The sequence below is a fragment of the Monodon monoceros genome, unplaced genomic scaffold, assembly GCF_005190385.1.
Source record: "Monodon monoceros isolate NGI ecotype Baffin Bay Population unplaced genomic scaffold, NGI_Narwhal_1 Super_Scaffold_19, whole genome shotgun sequence".
NCBI classification, from domain to species: Eukaryota; Metazoa; Chordata; class Mammalia; order Artiodactyla; family Monodontidae; genus Monodon; species Monodon monoceros.
Genome location: NW_021703775.1, coordinates 57,023,904 through 57,041,166, shown reverse-complemented (window position 1 = coordinate 57,041,166; position 17,263 = coordinate 57,023,904). Strand labels below are relative to the sequence as shown.

The following is a 17,263-nucleotide window of genomic DNA, read 5'->3' as shown; positions in this document are numbered from 1 at the left end:
AGGGGGAAAGAAAAAGCAGGAGGTAAGATGAATGAGGAAGAAGAAAAGAAAAGAAAAAATAAACGAACAGAGAAAATATCCAGGCTGGGAAGACGGCAGTATCTTTGGAAATAACCTCAGAGTCCCAGGATAGGGGTGGTTTACCACAGCATGCCCCGTGTACCTGCTCTCCTCTGCCAGTTAAAGACCAGCAGAAAAGGTCAAGGCTTAGTTTATCCATTTTTATACATTATTAATGACAGTTCCTTAAGATCGCCAAAGTTTACTACAATATTCAAAGCATGAAACTTCCTAAAGACTGTAACTTAATGGAAGCTATGGACCTAATTTGCATTTTATAAATAAATAACTACAAATAAGCTAGAATGTGTTATTAAAACATGAATCCACAATTGTACACTTTAAAAGGGTGAATTTTATTGTATGTGAACTGTATCTTAACAGAGCTGCTTTAAAAAAATTAATAAACCCTTCAAAGTATCACTCAATTTTATTATAGTAACATATTAAGATAACAAATTCATCAAATAGAATAACTGATACAATTTTGCTCAACAGTTTGGGGTCAGAATATTTAAAAATGAAGAGAGGGCCATTAGGTAAACATATGATATATACCTTTATATCCCTGTGCATTTTTCCTTTACTGTGAAGATAGTATAATCCCTGGAGTTTCAAAAAAAAAAAAGAAAAATTAACAAGACTTTACTACAGAACATCCTTTGGGATTTAAAGTCATCAATGAGTAGTATTCTGTCTTATTTATTTACTCATTACAGAAAGCACTAGTGATAATCATTTTATTTTACCAGAGTATCCGAAAAGATAAAAGAATCGAGAAAATGAGAGGCGGAGCTCAGTTTGAACCACTAATTTTCCTAAGAGAAATAATTTTCACTAAACTCTGCAAATAGTTTGAAATAACTTTTTTAAAGTAAATATCCAATTTGTATCAGAATGAGTTTCAATCCCATAAGAATGCTTAATTTTCAAGCTTTTCTTTGGTATTAAGAGGAATATAAAAATAAATAACAAATCCATAGTGCTTAAATTTTAGGAGGTACATTATGATACTGAATCTTTAACGTGTTTATTTGCAAATATAATTTGAGTTTACTACACAACTTTGAAATGTATTAAATTCAAGAGTTTACCAAACTAGAATATTTAAATCCTTACTCTGCTTAACAGGTAATGCACAATAATTAAACATTTAATTTAATAAAGAACATTACTTTTTAATTAACATTGAATTTACCTGTAGTGTTTCTCTGCTAACATATGCAATTTGCAGTTCTGACAGAGGTCCCGTTACTATAAGAGGAAAAAAATTAATGTTAATAAAATTAGTCAAAGTATGTTTTTCAATAAGAGACAAAGATTACAAGTTCCACTAAGCAATAGACTTAATATACTTAAATTCTACTAAAAAGTAAGCTTCATGAGGGCAGGAATTTTAAAAAATCTGATTTGCTCATTGTATCCCCAGTGTTTAGAACAGTGCCTGGCATGGAAAAGCTACTCAGTAAGTGTTTGTGGAATGAATAAAACATTGAAATAGTCACTGAAATTAATTACATTTTCATGTTTACACCTGATCATATTACCTCTTAAATGGTAAAAGAAAGAAAGCATGGCCAAGACGTTTAGCTAGTCCTTATTAAAGCTTTTTTAAAAAACTGACATGTAACATTGACTAGGTTAAAAATCAATACTTTTCCCCTAAAATAATTAGCTTTATAGATATAAAATTAATACATGTTCAATATAAAAAATTCCAATCAACAGAGACAGGTCTTTTCCTTATCCAAACCAGTATTACTCAATAATAAACAATACCAATAGTTTGGCCTATAGTCTACCAGATGACTTAATGCATAGATGTTTTATATAGTACAGGTATGTAGTGCACAAACACATAAACATAAATGGAATCATATTATACATACAATTCTGAAACTTGCCTTTTCACTTACCATCTTTCCATATCAATATACATAGCTTAATCATGTAATATTTGAATATTTCCTCTGTGTACATCTTTCGACTATGAAAAGCATTTAAATAGTTTTCTCTTTCTCGCTATTAAATCACTTTAGAATAAAGAAGTAAGTTAGGCAGGAAAAACTATTCTAGAAACTGAATCAAATTCCAACCATGAAATCACGTGCTAGACAGTGATCTCCCATTTACCTCAACTTAACAGCTTTGTAAAAATGCGTAGTTCAGAGTCCTTGTATTTTACTATTGTGGAAGAGAGAAATCTATTTCACTTAGATTCTTTTGGGGACAAGACTAAGTTTAAATGAGGATAAACCTTATAGTAACTAACTTCCGTGGCTTGTAAGCCTACTCTCATCCAGTAAGATAGACCTTCTTGAGATGTGTGTTCCCACAATACAGCAAATAAGATAACCTGAAAACCCTGAAAGTAACACCAGGAAAAAAATTTTTAAATAATCTTTTAAATGCCTAGCTAAGCTCATAAACAGTAAGAGACTTGTCCAGAAGCCAGACGCAAAAACGAAAATGAGAAACAGAATGGTAAAAATGACAAATAGTCTAGTTGTCTCTTAGGGGAAGGCCAACCTTCGTAAGCTAGGGCTTTAGTTTTATCCCCTACATGGGCACAGAAGAAAAGGTTATAGCTCTGCAGAAGAAGAGTTAAAACAAACACCCACATAAAACCAGAATCCTTAAAGGGCTACAGCCTCATTAAAATAGTAGACTAGCAGCAGGAGATGACTAGGTATTTGTGTGTCATGGCCTGGGATCTGGACAGGAGAAAAAAATGTTTCCTCTTAGAATTTAAAAGCCCTCTTCTTCACTCAGGTTTAGGGTTCAAATATATATAGAAAACAATGAGGTCACTGGGGTCCCAGGGGAAAAAAAATCCAACACTGTCGGAAGGACACACTCTCAAAAGCCATACGGAATTCCCCCTGAAGATGATCTCAAAATTATGAAACAAATGAGAAAAAAAATTCACCATAAATGATATAACAGAATGCATAAAGTTGTTAAAGGACAATATTAAACAGAAAGAAAAATGTTCAGTGAAAAATAGAGACAAAAAATCTATTATGTTGGAACAATAAAAGGTTCTAATGTTAGTTCTCAAAGAAAAAGTAAACAAAAGGAGAGGAGAAGGAACTCATGAAAAAATGTAAAGTCAAAAGTTGCCCTGCTGCCCTCACCCTTGTGGTCAAAATATGTCCATGAATTCTCTAATACATCCCCCTCAAGAGCTGGAACTTAATTCCCTTCCTGAGTGTGGGCTGGACAGAAATGACTTGCTTCTAAAGAACAAATTGTGGTAGTAGTAACAGAATGCAAATTCTGAGACTACATCATAAAAGGTTTTATGGCTTCCTCCTTGCTCTCTGGCATCATTTCCTCTGGGAGAAGCCAGCTGCCATCCTGTGAAGACACTCAAGCTGTCCTATAGCGAGATCCTTGTGGCAAGGAATTGAGACCTCCTGCCAATAGCCATGTAAGTGAATCATCTTGAAAGCAAATCCTCCAACCTTAGTCAAGCCTTCAGATGACTACAGTTCCAGCCAAGAGCTTGATTGCACCCTCATGAGTGACCATGAGCTAGAATCATCCAGTTCGCAGACATTTGGTCCTGATCCAAACCTCCCTAAGACTTCTGGCCCACACCAAAAGGCTCTTGATATTTGTTCATATTTGGTCCTGCCCAAAATGTCCATAAGACATTGGGTCCATGCCAAAAGATCCTTGATATCTGGTCCTGTCCAAAACCATGTGGCATGAACCAAATATGCTCATGGACATTCTGGACAGGACCAAATTTCAAGGATTTTTGGCATGGACCCAATGTCTTATGCATGTTTTGCCCTGTCCTGCAAGGGAAATCACCCAATTAAGCCATTCTTGAATTCTTGACCCTTAGTAACTGAGATAATAAATGTTTGTTTTAAGATGACAAATTTTAAGATCATTGTTATGCAGCAATAGATAACTAATATAGTTCTCCTTTCAGGAGAGTTAAATTTAAAACAATCATTTGGAGTAAATGATGGAATTAAGGACTTAAGAGAAAATATAAAATTTGGCTTAATGGTACTGTATAAATAAGTGGAAATAATTTTTAAAAGGAGGCTTTAATAAAAAAAAATTTTGCATGATGGATCAAATTTGGTTTGTATACACCAGCAAAGAAACAAACAAAAACCCACAAGCACTGTGGTAATTAGAAAAGTAGAACTTGTCTTTCACCAAATAAGGTAATCCAGGATATTTATTCTACTCCCCATAGAATGACAACATGATGAAAGAGAGAGAGGAGAGGAGGAAAGAGACACACACAGAGAGAAATGGAGGTATATGTTTTATATGGTGATGCAAGTAGACAGCAGTGTATACTACAGCCAAAGAGGAGTATACATTGCCATGAGGAGGTTATCTGGTGGAAACCTGGGTGCAATCAAAGGTGTGCATACAGAGAAAGACAGGGTTTGGGGCTGCATATAAACCTGTGTATTCTCAGCATGCATGTTTGAGAGCATCCAAGTTAATACGAAATTATTTCTTCCACTGACCCAGTTGCTGAATAAACAAATCAGTACTAACAGATTCATATTACTATGTTACTTCCATCAGAGGGATGAAATGGAATAACAATCATGACAACCTATCTCTGTAACTAAATTGGCTTTCTTGCTTCTTAATGAAGAAAGCAGAATCAGACACCTAAGACCAATCATGTATATCTGATGGGATTACCAGACAATCTAAGACTAAAAAATAAGTATGCTTAAATAAACTAAAGATACAAAAGGAGGGATGAAAAATTACAAGGAAAGAATAAGACAAAAAATGGAAAGAGATGTGAAATAGAACCAAACAATTTCTAGAAATGAAAAATATGGTCACCAAATTAGGTGTACGATCAGTGAACCGGAAGATGGTTATGAGTACCCTCAGTGCTCTGAGGGATTAAAAAGTGGAAAAATGAAGCTCACTTTAAGAGACATGGAGAGCTAATGTACATTGAACTGAAATTTTAGAAGGAGAGATCAGAGAACCTGAAGGAGAAAATATTTGAAGGGATAATAATTGATCATTGTTAGACTCGATAAAAGAACTAAAACCTTGGATGTAAGCACTTCAAGTCCCAAGCAGGAAACGTAAATCTACATTTAGATACTAGAAGCACCAGAAGTAAAGAGAAAAATCTTAAAAGCAATTACAAAGAAAGGAAGATTACCTGTAAAGGATCAAGTCAGCAGACAGTACCAAGAACTACAGAAACTAGAAGACAACAGTCCAGCATCTTCGAAATGCTAACAAAAATACCTGTCAACCAAGAAAATGTGCCTATGTCCACTTAAACTATCATTTAAGAATGAGGATCAAAGACTGAGAGTTTACCACTACAGGCCTAGCTGAAACAAACTTCAGGAAGAAGGAAATTAAATCAGTAAGTGTGGAAACAATAGTAGAGAAATTAGTCCAAACGAAGACAAAAAAAGGGGAAAATAGCTTTTTGAATGTTTAACAAGCTTCCAGAAATACCGTGTATGTTCTGCAATGCAAAATGATGACAAATATTTATCAATTTTCACTAAACCTTTGAAATCAAAATGTCATTAATAAAAAGGAAAATTTTCTCAAATATGAAGAATAGCCACACATCTAAAAAAAAAATATTCTCAGAAAATAACTTTTTTTTTTTTCTTGCCTCCTTTGTCATAGATTAGTTGACCATAGGTGTGTGGGTTCATCTCTGGGCTTTCTATCCTGTTTCACTGATCTATATTTCTGTTTTTGTGCCAGTACCATACTGTCTTGATTACTGTAGCTTTGTAGTATAGTCTGAAGTCAGGGAGTCTGATTCCTCCAGCTCTGTCTTTTTTTTTTTTTTTTTGTGGCCTCTCCCGTTGCAGAGCACAGGCTCCGGACGCGCAGGCTCTGCGGCCATGGCTCACGGGCCTAGCCGCTCCGCGGCATGTGGGATCTTCCCAGACCGGGACACAAACCTGCATCCCCTGCATTGGCAGGCGGACTCTCAACCACTGTGTCACCGGGGAAGCCCCAGCTCCGTTTTTTTTTTTCTCAAGATTGCTTTGGCTATTTGGGGTCTTTTGTGTCTCCATACAAATTTTAAGATTTTTTGTTCTAGTTCCAAAAAAAATGCCATTGGTAATTTGATAGGGATTGCACTGAATCTGTAGACTGCTATGGGTAGTATAGTCATTTTCACAATATTGATTCTTCCAATCCAAGAACATGGTATATCTCTCCATCTGTTTGTGTCATCTTTGACTTCTTTCATCAGTGTCTTACAGTTTTCTGAGTACAGGTCTTTTACCTCCTTAGGTAGGTTTATTCCTAGGTATTTTATTCTTTTTGCTGCAATGGTGAATGGGATTGTTTCCTTAATTTCTCTTTCTGATCTTTCATTGTTAGTGTATAGGAATGCGAGAGATTTCTGTGCATTAATTTCGTATCCTTTAGCTTTACCAAATTCATTGATTAGCTCTAGTAGTTTTCTGGTGTCATCTTTAGCATTTTCTATGTATAGTACCATGTCATCTGCAAACAGTGTCAGTTTTACTTCTTTTCCAAGTCAAATTCCTTTTATCTCTTTTTCTTCTGATTACTGTGGCTAGGGCTTCTAAAACTATGTTGAATAAGACTGGTGAGAGTGGACATCCTTGTCTTGTTCCTGATTTTAGAGTAAATGCTTTCAGCTTTTCACCATTGAGAATGATGGTTGCCATGGGTCAGTCATATATGGCCTTTTTTATGTTGAGGTAGGTTTCCTCTATGCCCACTTTCTGGAGAGTTTTTTTTTTTTTAAATAAATTTACTTATTTATTTGTTTTTGGCTGCACTGGGTCTTCATTGCTGCACGCGGGCTTTCTCTAGTTGTGGCGAGCCAGGGCTACTCTTTGTTGTGGTGCACAGGCTTCTCATTGTGGTGGCTTCTCTTGTTGTGGAGCACAGGCTCTAGGTGCGTGGGCTTCAGTAGTTGTGGTACGTGGGCTTCAGTACTTGTGGCTCACAGGCTCTAGAGCGCAGGCTCAGTAGTTGTGGCACACAGGCTTAGTTGCTCCGTGGCATGTGGGATCTTCTCGGACCAGGGGTCAAACCCGTGTCCCCTGCATTGGCAGGCAGATTCTTAACCACTGCACCACCAGGGAAGCCCTCTGGAGAGTTTTAATCATAAATGTGTGTTAAATTTTGTCAAAAGCTTTTTCTGCATCTATTGAGATGATCAGGTGATTTTTATTCTTCAATTTGTTAATGTGGTGTATCACATTGATTGATTTGTGTATATTGAAGAAACCTTGCATCCCTGGGATAAATCCCACTTGATCATGGTGTATGATCCTTTTAATGTGTTGTTGGATTTTGTCTGCTAGTACTTTGTTGAGGATTTTTGCATCTATATTCATCAGTGATACTGGTCTGTAGTTTTCTTTATTTGTAGTATCTTTGTCTGGTTTTGGTATCAGAGTGATGGTGGCCTTGTAGAATGAGTTTGGGAGTGTTCCTTCCTCTGCAATATTTTGAAAGAGTTTGAGAAGGATGGGTGTTAGCTCTTCTCTAAATGTTTGAAAGAATCCGCCTCTGAAGCCATCTGGTCCTGGACTTTGGTTTCTTGGAAGATTTTTAATCACAGTTTCAATTTCAGTGCTTGAGATTGGTCTGTTTATATTTTCTATTTCTTCCTGGTTCAGTCTTGGAAGGTTGTGCTTTTCTAAGAATTTGTCCCTTTCTTCCAGGTTGTCCATTTTATTGGCATAGAGTTGCTTGTAGTAGTCTCTTAATGATGCTTTGTATTTCTGCGGGGTCTGTTGTAACTTCTCCTTTTTCATTTCTAATTTTATTGATTTGAGGCCTCTCCCTCTTTTTCTTGATGAGTCTGGCTAAAAGGTTTATCAAGTTTGATTATCTTCTCAAAGAACCAGGTTTTAGTTTCATTGATCTTTGCTACTGTTTTCTTTGTTTCTATTTCATTTATTTCTACTCTGATCTTTATGATTTCTTTCCTTCTACTAACTTTGGGTTTTGTTTGTTCTTCTTTCTCTAGTTCCTTTAGGTGTAAGGTTAGACTGTTTGAGATTTTTTTTTTCTTGAGGTGGATTGTACTGCTATAAACTTCCCTCCTAGAACTGCTTTTGCTTCATCCCATAGGTTTTGGATTGTCATGTTTTCATTGTCATTTGTCTCTAGGTATTTTTTGATTTCCTCTTTGATTTCTTCAGTGATCTCCTGGTTATTTAGTAGTGTATTGTTTAACCTCCATGTGTTTGTGTTTTTTACTTTTTTTTTTCTCCTGTAATTGATTTTTAATCTCATAGTGCTGTGGTCGGAAAAGATGCTTGATACGATTTCAATTTTCTTAAATTTACCGAGGCTGGATCTGTGACCTAAGATGTGCTCTATCCTGGAGAATGTTCCATGGGCACTTGAGAAGAAAGTGTAATCTGCTGTTTTGGGATGGAATGTCCTATAAATATCAATTAAATCTGGTCTACTGTGTCATTTAAAGCTTGTGTTTCCTTATTAATTTTCTGTCTGGATGATCTGTCCACTGGTGTAAGTGAGGTGTTAAGTCTAAGTCCTCCACTATGACTGTGTTACTGTCAATTTCCTCTTTTATAGCTGTTAGCATTTGCCTTATGTATTGAGGTGCTCCTATGTTGGGTGCACATATATTTATAATTGTTGTATCTCCTTCTTGGATTGATCCCTTGATCATTATGGAGTGTCCTTCCTTCTCTCTTGTAACATTCTCTATTTTAAAGTCTATTTTATCAGATATGAGTATTGCTACTCTAGCTTTCTTTTGATTTCCACTTGCATGGAATATGTTTTTCCATCCCCTCACTTTCAGTCTGTATGTGTCCCTAAGTCTTTAGTGGGTCTCTTTTAGACAGCATATATACAGGTCTTGTTTTTATATCCATTCAGCGAGCCTGTGTCTTTTGGTTGGAACATTTAGTCCATTCACATTTAAGGTAATTATCAATATGTATGTTCCTATTACCTTTTTCTTAATTGTTTTCTTTTTGTAGGTCCTTTTCTTCTCTTGTGTTTCCCACTTAGAGAAGTTCCTTTAGGATTTTGTGTAGAGCTGGTTTGGTGGTGCTGAAAATCTTAGCTTTTTCTTGTTTGTAAAGCTTCTGATTTCTCTGTCAAATCTGAATGAGAACCTTGCTGGGTAGAGTATTCTTGCTTGTAGGTTCTTCACTTTTATCACTTTAAATATATCGTGCCACTCCCTTCTGGCTTGTAGAGTTTCTGCTGAGGAATCAGCTGTTAACCTTATGGAAGTTCCCTTGTATGTTATTTGTCGTTTTTCCCTTGTTGCTTTTAATAATTTTTGTCTTTAATTTTTGTCAATTTGATTACAATGTGTCTCTGTGTGTTTCTCCTTGGGCTTATCCTGTCTGGGACTCTCTGTGCTTCCTGGGCTTGGGTGGCTATTTCCTTTCCCAAGTTAGAGAAGTTTCTGACTGTAACATTTTGAAATATTTTGTCAGGTCCTTTCTCTCTCTCTTCTCCTTCTGGGACCCCATAATGTGATTGTTGGTGCATTTAATGTTGTCTCAGAGGTCTCTTAGGCTGTCTTCATTTCTTATCATTCTTTTTTCTTTATTCTGTTCCGCGGTTGATTTCCACCATTCTGTCTTCCAGGTCACTTATCCATTCTTCTGCCTGAGTTATTCTCCTATTGATTTCTTCTAGTGTGTTTTTCATTTCAGTTTTTTTATTGTTCATTTCTGTCTGTTTGTTCTTTAATTCTTCTAGGGTTTGTCAAACATTTCTTGCATCTTCTTGATCTTTGCCTTCATTCTTTTTCTGAGGTCCGGGATCATCTTCACTGTCATTATTCTGAATTCTTTTTCTGGAAGGTTGCCTATCTCCACTTCAATTAATTGTTTTTCTGGGGTTTTATATTGTTCCTTCATCTGGCACATAGTCCTCTGCCTTTTAATTTTGTCTGTCTTTCTGTGATTGTGGTTTTCGTTCTGCAGGCTGCAGGACTGTAGTTCTTCTTGCTTCTGCTGTCTGCCCTTCACTTTTTTTTTTTTTAATAATACATTTGAAAAATTGTTTTATTTATTTATTTTTTGCCTGTTTTGGGTCTTTGTTGCTGTGTGTGGGCTTTCTCTACTTGTGGCGAGTGGGGCTTACTCTTTGTTGCAGTGCACGGGCTTCTCAGTGCGGTGGCTTACCTTGTTGCAGAGTATGGGCTCTAGGCACGTGGGCTTCAGTAGTTGTGGTACGTGGGCTCAGTAGTTGTGGCACCTGGGCTTAGGTGCTCTGCAGTATGTGGGATCTTCCCAGACCAGGGCTCAAACCCAAGTCCCCTGCAATGGCAGGTGGATTCTTAACCACTGTGCCACCAGGGAAGTCTCAGAAATAAGTTTTCATGAAGCAGATATGTCCCCATGTTTTTCCTTCTGGCTTTCTTTTGGCCATGTGGCACGGCATGCAGTATCCTAGTTCCCCAACCATGGATCCAACCTGTGCCCCTTGCAGTGGAAGTGTGGAGTCTTAACCACTGGACCACCAGGGAAGTCCCTCCTTCTGGCTTTCAAGGCTCTCTAGATCTGACCACACTCTCCAAATACACCCCAGACAGACCAATGAGAGGGATCTAACATGTCACACCTTCACATCACTGTGCTGCTGTTTCAACTCCTGGAGTACACGTGTGTCTCTTCTTTGTATCCATGGTTCGTATCCATGGTTTACCTATCTTTTAAAGACCAATTTAAAGCCCACTTTCTTCATTAAGCCTTCTAAAACAGTTCCAGAAAATCTATCCTTTCCTGTTTCCTATTCCAACTGAACTAACTATATATAATATGCCTTCTTTAGAATTAGCAAATAATTCAACTGCGTGCAATTTCTCAACTTATAAAGTGAATGCTCCTTTTGTCTGTATATATCTTAAATTTCCTTATGTATCCAAATAGCATAATGATAAAACACACTTTCCTCAAAACAACATTGTTTAACATAGTAAATAACTATATTTTAAGAAATTCTACTTAATCTCTTTCACATATACTTTGGTCTTACCATGATAAATATCCTGTAAAGAACCACCTCCACAAAACTCCATGCAAATCCAAAGTTTATCTCGCCTATAAAAAGAAAATAAGCATTATCACATTTTCATGATTAAAGTTATTTGAAGTAACAAGTATTTTAAGGTCGTATGCCAATACCTTGAAAAACCACATAAATGCAATGTGCTAAGAGAAAAGCTAATATCTATGAGTAAACGAATTACTTAACATAATGTGTTGCTGTAACTCAACCCAAGGTTTTAATCCTTAAAATACACGATTTGTAGGATGTAAAGATGTCATTTGGCACATCCAAATGAGAGAAAATGTCCCTTTAGTTAAAAAGCCCCCTCCCTCACAGTTTATCCATCTACCCTATGACTGCATTATAAAAGTTAAATGTTAATTAAAAGGTTCATACCAAAAATTATATAAAGAAGATTCATCAGAGAATAGCCAATACATCTCAAAGTGTATCAAGCCAATACATCTCAAAGTGTATCACTTTGACAGCTCTTCTCATTGACAAAACAGACAAAATGTAAACTTTACCCTCATATCTAGACTCAACAAAGATCTTTCCAAAATAACCTTTGTTAAAAATTTATCACTCACTTGTCTTTAGTAGCATTTCTCTTTCACATTCACAGTATAAGACAGCATAACCACATAGTCACAGGAGAAATAATTAGCAAAGCCATAATCGCTTATTCCTTTGTTGAATCATTCATTACTTCATCTCAAAATGTAACAGGAAATGTACTATTCTTGGGGGGGCAGAGATGGAATAGAAAGTCTCTGAACTCAGCAAGCTCAGTCTAACACAGAAGAAAGATTCTGCCTTAATAATATGTTGGTGTCTCTTACCACTGCATTCACAGTGCCTAGAAGGATACCAGTAAATGAATACTTATTTCATAAATGAATGAATGCATGAGTAATTGAAATAATAAACAAATCGATTAGACCCAGGGTCAGCAAATTATGGCCAGTGGGCCAAATCTAGCCTGCCGCCTGATTTTGTATAGCCCAGGGACTATGAATGGTTTTCATATTTTTAAACAGTTACGGGGGGTTTCAAAAGAAGAATATTATTTCTTGACATGTGACAATTCTGTGAAATTCAAATTTTAGTGTCCATGTAAAGTTATATTGGAATACAGTCACACTCATTCATTTACATATTATCTATGGCTGTTTCTGTACTAAAACAGCAGAGGTGAGCAACTGTGACAGAGAGAAACATACGAAGTCCACAAAGCCTAAAATATTTACTATATGGTCATTTACAGAAAAGGTTTGCTGACCCTTGGACTGTATTATAGTTTGATTAGTGCACAATTCAGGCATGTATAAAGTTCTGTGAGAACCCAGAGGTAAAAATAATTAGGAGAGTCAATGGAAATTTTAAGGGAGGAAATAACATTTGAGTTGGGTCTTGAAGTTAAAGTAGGAATTCACCACTAAGAGACAGGGAAAGGGCCTGTGCAAAAGAATGAAAATTTGATGCCACATTTTAGAGACTGTGGGTGATTTAGTGTGAGTTGAACTCAGGCTACCTGAAGAGAGAATGGCAGGAAGTGAAGCTAGAATAGGCTGAGGTCATACTGTAAAACAGTGGTTGGTTTGTATACTCCTCAGTTTAGTTACTTTCATCTGGATAGTCTCTAGTTCGTCAATGTCTCTTAAAATGCGGCACCCAGAATCAAGTACTAGTCTGAATACTGCATGAACAGTGCATTAACAAGTGGAGCTGTTATCAGGATTGGACCACATATGGCAGTGGTGGTGTGATTAAGCAGACCTGAGAGGTGAGCTGACTTGGTTGGGTGTGATGGACCATGCACCATATATCAAGGGAACACAACCTGTCAGTGTGAAGGTCAGCAAACTTAAAAGAGTACAGAGTAAAAAGTACCATGATTCTAGAGGCAAAGCTGAAGATAGTGAAGCCCAGAGAAAGAAATCAGGACCTCAAATTCACAGGTGGTCCACATACCAGTGAAACTGAGTCATGACTGCTGATGGTAAAGTATGACCTAGTTGCCCAGTGGCCTGGTTTGAATAACTCACAGAATGGATGCCTGGGGCTGGCAGATGCATGGTCTCATCCAAAACGATGAAGGCATTTATGACTGGTGACTGTTACACAGGGAGAAATCTAAATCCCCCTGAGAATCGAACAATTATGTCCTTTATATGAACACTTCTATTTCTTATTAACTTCAGCTTCTTAGCAACTGCATTCAACTGCTGGTTTGCAGTTTGAAGTTAACTAAAACCTCTAGATCTTTTTTTACATAGAAGTGGTCAGATGAGTTTCCTTTCTAGCTCCCTATTTGTATATCTGGTTCACTGAAACTATGCACAGGACCTTGTCCTTATTTGTTAAATTTCATCCTTAAAAGAAAAAAAAAAAAGAAGTTTTCACATGCATCTTATTAGCTCTCCAATTATTTTACTTAAAATAATTGGAGACACTATTGTGACACTATTTCTAAGTGTAAATACACCCCTCCTACCCCACGCTCCAGAAGTCGTTGGTTAGAAAGCCCCTTATCAGGAGCAAGAGCTTTGCGTATAAACTATGTGGACCTGCACTACTGAGTTTACTAATGAGCTTAAGGAACATTAGGAGTAATTTTTCCACTGGTGACATGAATGGCACTCTAACTATGTAGACTGCTCAGAATGACCATTTGGCACCTCTCTGTGCCTCTGCTTAAACTGAGGTATAAAGCTCTGGCAAGTCTATCAACCAATATTCTTTGAAATGATGCTTAGACTCCAATTTAATATGTGTAATGCAGGATTTCATAGCCTGATCTCTCTAGACTGAGTCCTTCCTCTAGAACAGTGATTCTCAAAGTGCGGTCTGGGGGCCTCTGAGAGTCCTGGAGATCCTTTCAGGGGGTCAGCAAAGTCAAACTCATTTTCATAACAACACTAAAAACTATTTGCCCTTTGCACTCTGTCTTGAAAATACAGTGGAGTTTTCCAGACACTGCAGGAGCAGGAAGTGTGATGATGATGTCATCCCTCTGACAGCTACTGGAATATGTGCTTATGTATTCTTGTTTCAAATGTTTCTCAATTTTAATATCTAATATAGTAAATATCAATAGATATAACCCATACAAACCAAAGCTCTTTGGGGGTACTCAATCATTTTTAAGAGTGTAAAATAAAAGGGGTTCTAAGACCAAAGTGCTTGAGAACTACTGCTCTAAAATATTTTCACATCTGCTGCACATGAAACTTTCATATAAAATTCCTGCCTCAAGGGCTTAAGCAACAGGCAGCAGGGACTTCTCACATCTCACAGAAACTGGCTGAATTGTTTTGGGGTCTCCTCAGGATAAGTAAACTGCTTAGTAAAGGACCTGGACTATACGCCCAATAAACGTAAGCTGTTTTCTACTCCTTTTGTTATATTTTGTCTTGTTGTGTTTTATTTATGTGAGGCACCTTAAACTGCTCCTGGAACTCAGTGAAGGTGTAATTAAGTAAACTTGCCTTTTTCTTTTTTTTAAGAAAAAAAATAGAATAGAGATGGTACTGATTTGACATAACTTCTTACTAAAGTAATGCTAATCACCACTTCCTTCCTATAAGCGCTCACTAATTATGTGATTAATAATTTATCTTAGATGTTTGCTGGGGACAGATGACTGACATCAAGTTTAACGGTCTGTATTTTCTAGAAATCACCGTTTCCTTTCCTTTGCAAATTGGTCAATGCTGATCACTAATCTTTTGACACCCCTCCTATTTGTCAAGACACTCACCGACAGTGGATGACAATCATGTCTGCTATATTTTCAGTATAGTAATGAGATATAATTTATATAAATCTAAAAGGCTTACATTCATTTAAAGTGTCTGGTGCTCTATAATTATCTACTCACCTATCTGTACTTCAATTCCTTCTTAATAATGCTTTTATTAAGCATTATTTTCCTACCCTTTCCAGTTTGAAAACAATTCTCCTTGTAAAGAAAATGGATGCAGGAAATGAGTTCTCTGCTTTCTTACATATTTCAATATTATACCATCCTCTACTTGAAGCTGGTCTACCCCCTTTCCCACCTTGCTTAAAAACACAATTTTCTGTTCACTCTATGTAAAATGACTTTCCAACTTACAGACTGAGAAAAAAAAATCATAATTATATATTTAATACTTTATCTTTTAAGATGCCTAAAACACTTTACCTTTACAACATTCTATTCTATTACCAAAAACGCCTGAATATTCAGAGTCTATTAGAAAAATGACTTCCATCTGTTCTAAGAATGTCTCTCCTGTGATGGTAAATCTGCATTTGCTTTTGGTCACTCACCAAGCCATCTGCCTAACGGGAAAGGACTTGAATCAGATCAGTCCATTTGATGCAGGCCAATAAATTACAAAATCTTTGTCCCTGGGTATCTGAACTAAAATAAAATTAATCACTGAGGTAAATATACAATATATCACTATTAATTCTCTGGCTCAACAAATCCTTATAATTCTTCTTTCTTATTCTGTAAAATTATCTTTCTATCTGACAAGGAATAGAAAAAATAAGTAGAGGGGGGAAAAGTTCACTATTTTCATCTTCTAGTTCAATGTTTACTAGAGCATATAGGAACTAACATTCTAATAACTATTTCATTAAATTAAGGAGGTTATCATTTCTAAAACACACCTTTTAATCTTCCCACACTGAACTAAGTATAATTATTTATATATTTTGCCCAAATATAACATGATTTAAAAAGAAAAATAAAATATGAGCATGATCACCAAGGATAAACAGCTCTCAAATGTCTGCTAGAAACTAGCAGACCAGTCATTCCCCCGGGACAGGATGCCTAGCCGTGCCCCACACTGCAGTACCCTGTACTTTACTGTAGGTTATCTTGTTGACCAAAGCACTTGCCAATGGCTGCTCCATCACATTCAGCAAAACACTTCAACTGTAACCTCAACTGTCAATGTGAAAAAGGAAAAGTTTAATAACTGCTAGATGTTTTAGTTTAGGATAGCTCATGCTAATGTATGCTGAATTTAAAATGTTTTGGTTCATTTTTAAACAAATAGGCAAAAACGACCGCATTCCAAAAAGTTATACGTAACCCATCCACCTTCTTCCCCTTTAACAATGAGGGGTAGCTATGTATGCAGAGGATACAAGGTGACCTATTTCTCTATAATTGTACTTAACACTCCCAGTTTGGCATAATATTTGACAAAGAACGGGTCACTGGACAGCAGTCCTATGTGAAGTATGTTCCCCAAAAGAAACCACTGCACAGTTAAATCAGTTTTAGAAATGTCATATACTAGTCTTCTCTTCTCCTGGAAATTAACAACGCCACTGGTATTTTAAGGTCTCTGAGAAATCCTGTGGGGTGGGAGTGGGGCACAGAATAGAAGGAGAAAGGGAAGGAGGAGGTGTGGAGAGGGAAGAAAAGGTGGGAAAAGGAGGAGGAAGATTAGAAAGAGGGGAAGAAAGGGGATGGAATGTTGGGAAGGGGAGAATGGAGAAGAGGAAGAAGGGGAAAAGATAACAGAGCAGAGGGGAGAGGGAAAATGAAGAAGAGAAAGAAGAAATACAACTTTTCTAATTTTGTTTAGTTCGCTACATCCCCCAATTATTTTTTCCATAGACCCATTTTTTCACATATCAGCATCCCTCTGAACAAATGTTCCGTAGAAATACCCCAGCAATACTGGTATAAAGAAGTATCTCATAAGGTAGTTCCACCAAATTTCTTAAAGAGGACCATTAGTGAAAAACTGGTAAAATCCAAATGCAGTATCTTAGTTTAGCTAATATTATTGTACCAGTGTTAATTTCTTAGTTTTGACAAATGTCCCAGGGTTATGTAAGATGTTAACACCAGGGAAAGCTGCGAGAACTCTTTGTACTATCTTTGCAACTTTTATGTAAATCTAACATATTCCAAGATTAAGTTTCTGTTTTTTAAAAAAGACAGTAGCTGGGTATAAATTAAAGTGACTTAACTGTAATTTTTATTTTCATAGTGTGAGCATTCAAAAACGCATTTTCAGTTAAGATTCTGTGGTTTCCCTGGCAAGTCCTGTCTCTGGCTCTAGAAAAAAAATTTCTTCCAGTTTCTATGTAACTCAAGGGACTACAAGTCCTGGCAAGTCCTGTCTCTGGCTCTAGAAAAAAAATTTCTTCCAGTTTCTAT

At 36.6% G+C, this 17,263-nt stretch overlaps 1 protein-coding gene across 2 annotated transcripts in view; it reads right to left on the bottom strand.

Moving 5' to 3' along the window:
- The window catches only part of MAP4K3 (mitogen-activated protein kinase kinase kinase kinase 3), a 185,496-nt gene that overhangs the window by 74,647 nt on the left and 93,586 nt on the right, over positions 1-17,263 (bottom strand). For both annotated transcript variants that reach the window (XM_029231412.1, XM_029231413.1), the window contains exons 4-6: positions 11,071-11,135; positions 1,259-1,314; positions 619-666 (exon numbers count right to left, since the gene is read on the bottom strand). In XM_029231412.1, coding sequence (XP_029087245.1) covers positions 619-666; positions 1,259-1,314; positions 11,071-11,135 — 169 coding nt within the window. The remainder of the gene's footprint in view (positions 1-618; positions 667-1,258; positions 1,315-11,070; positions 11,136-17,263) is intronic.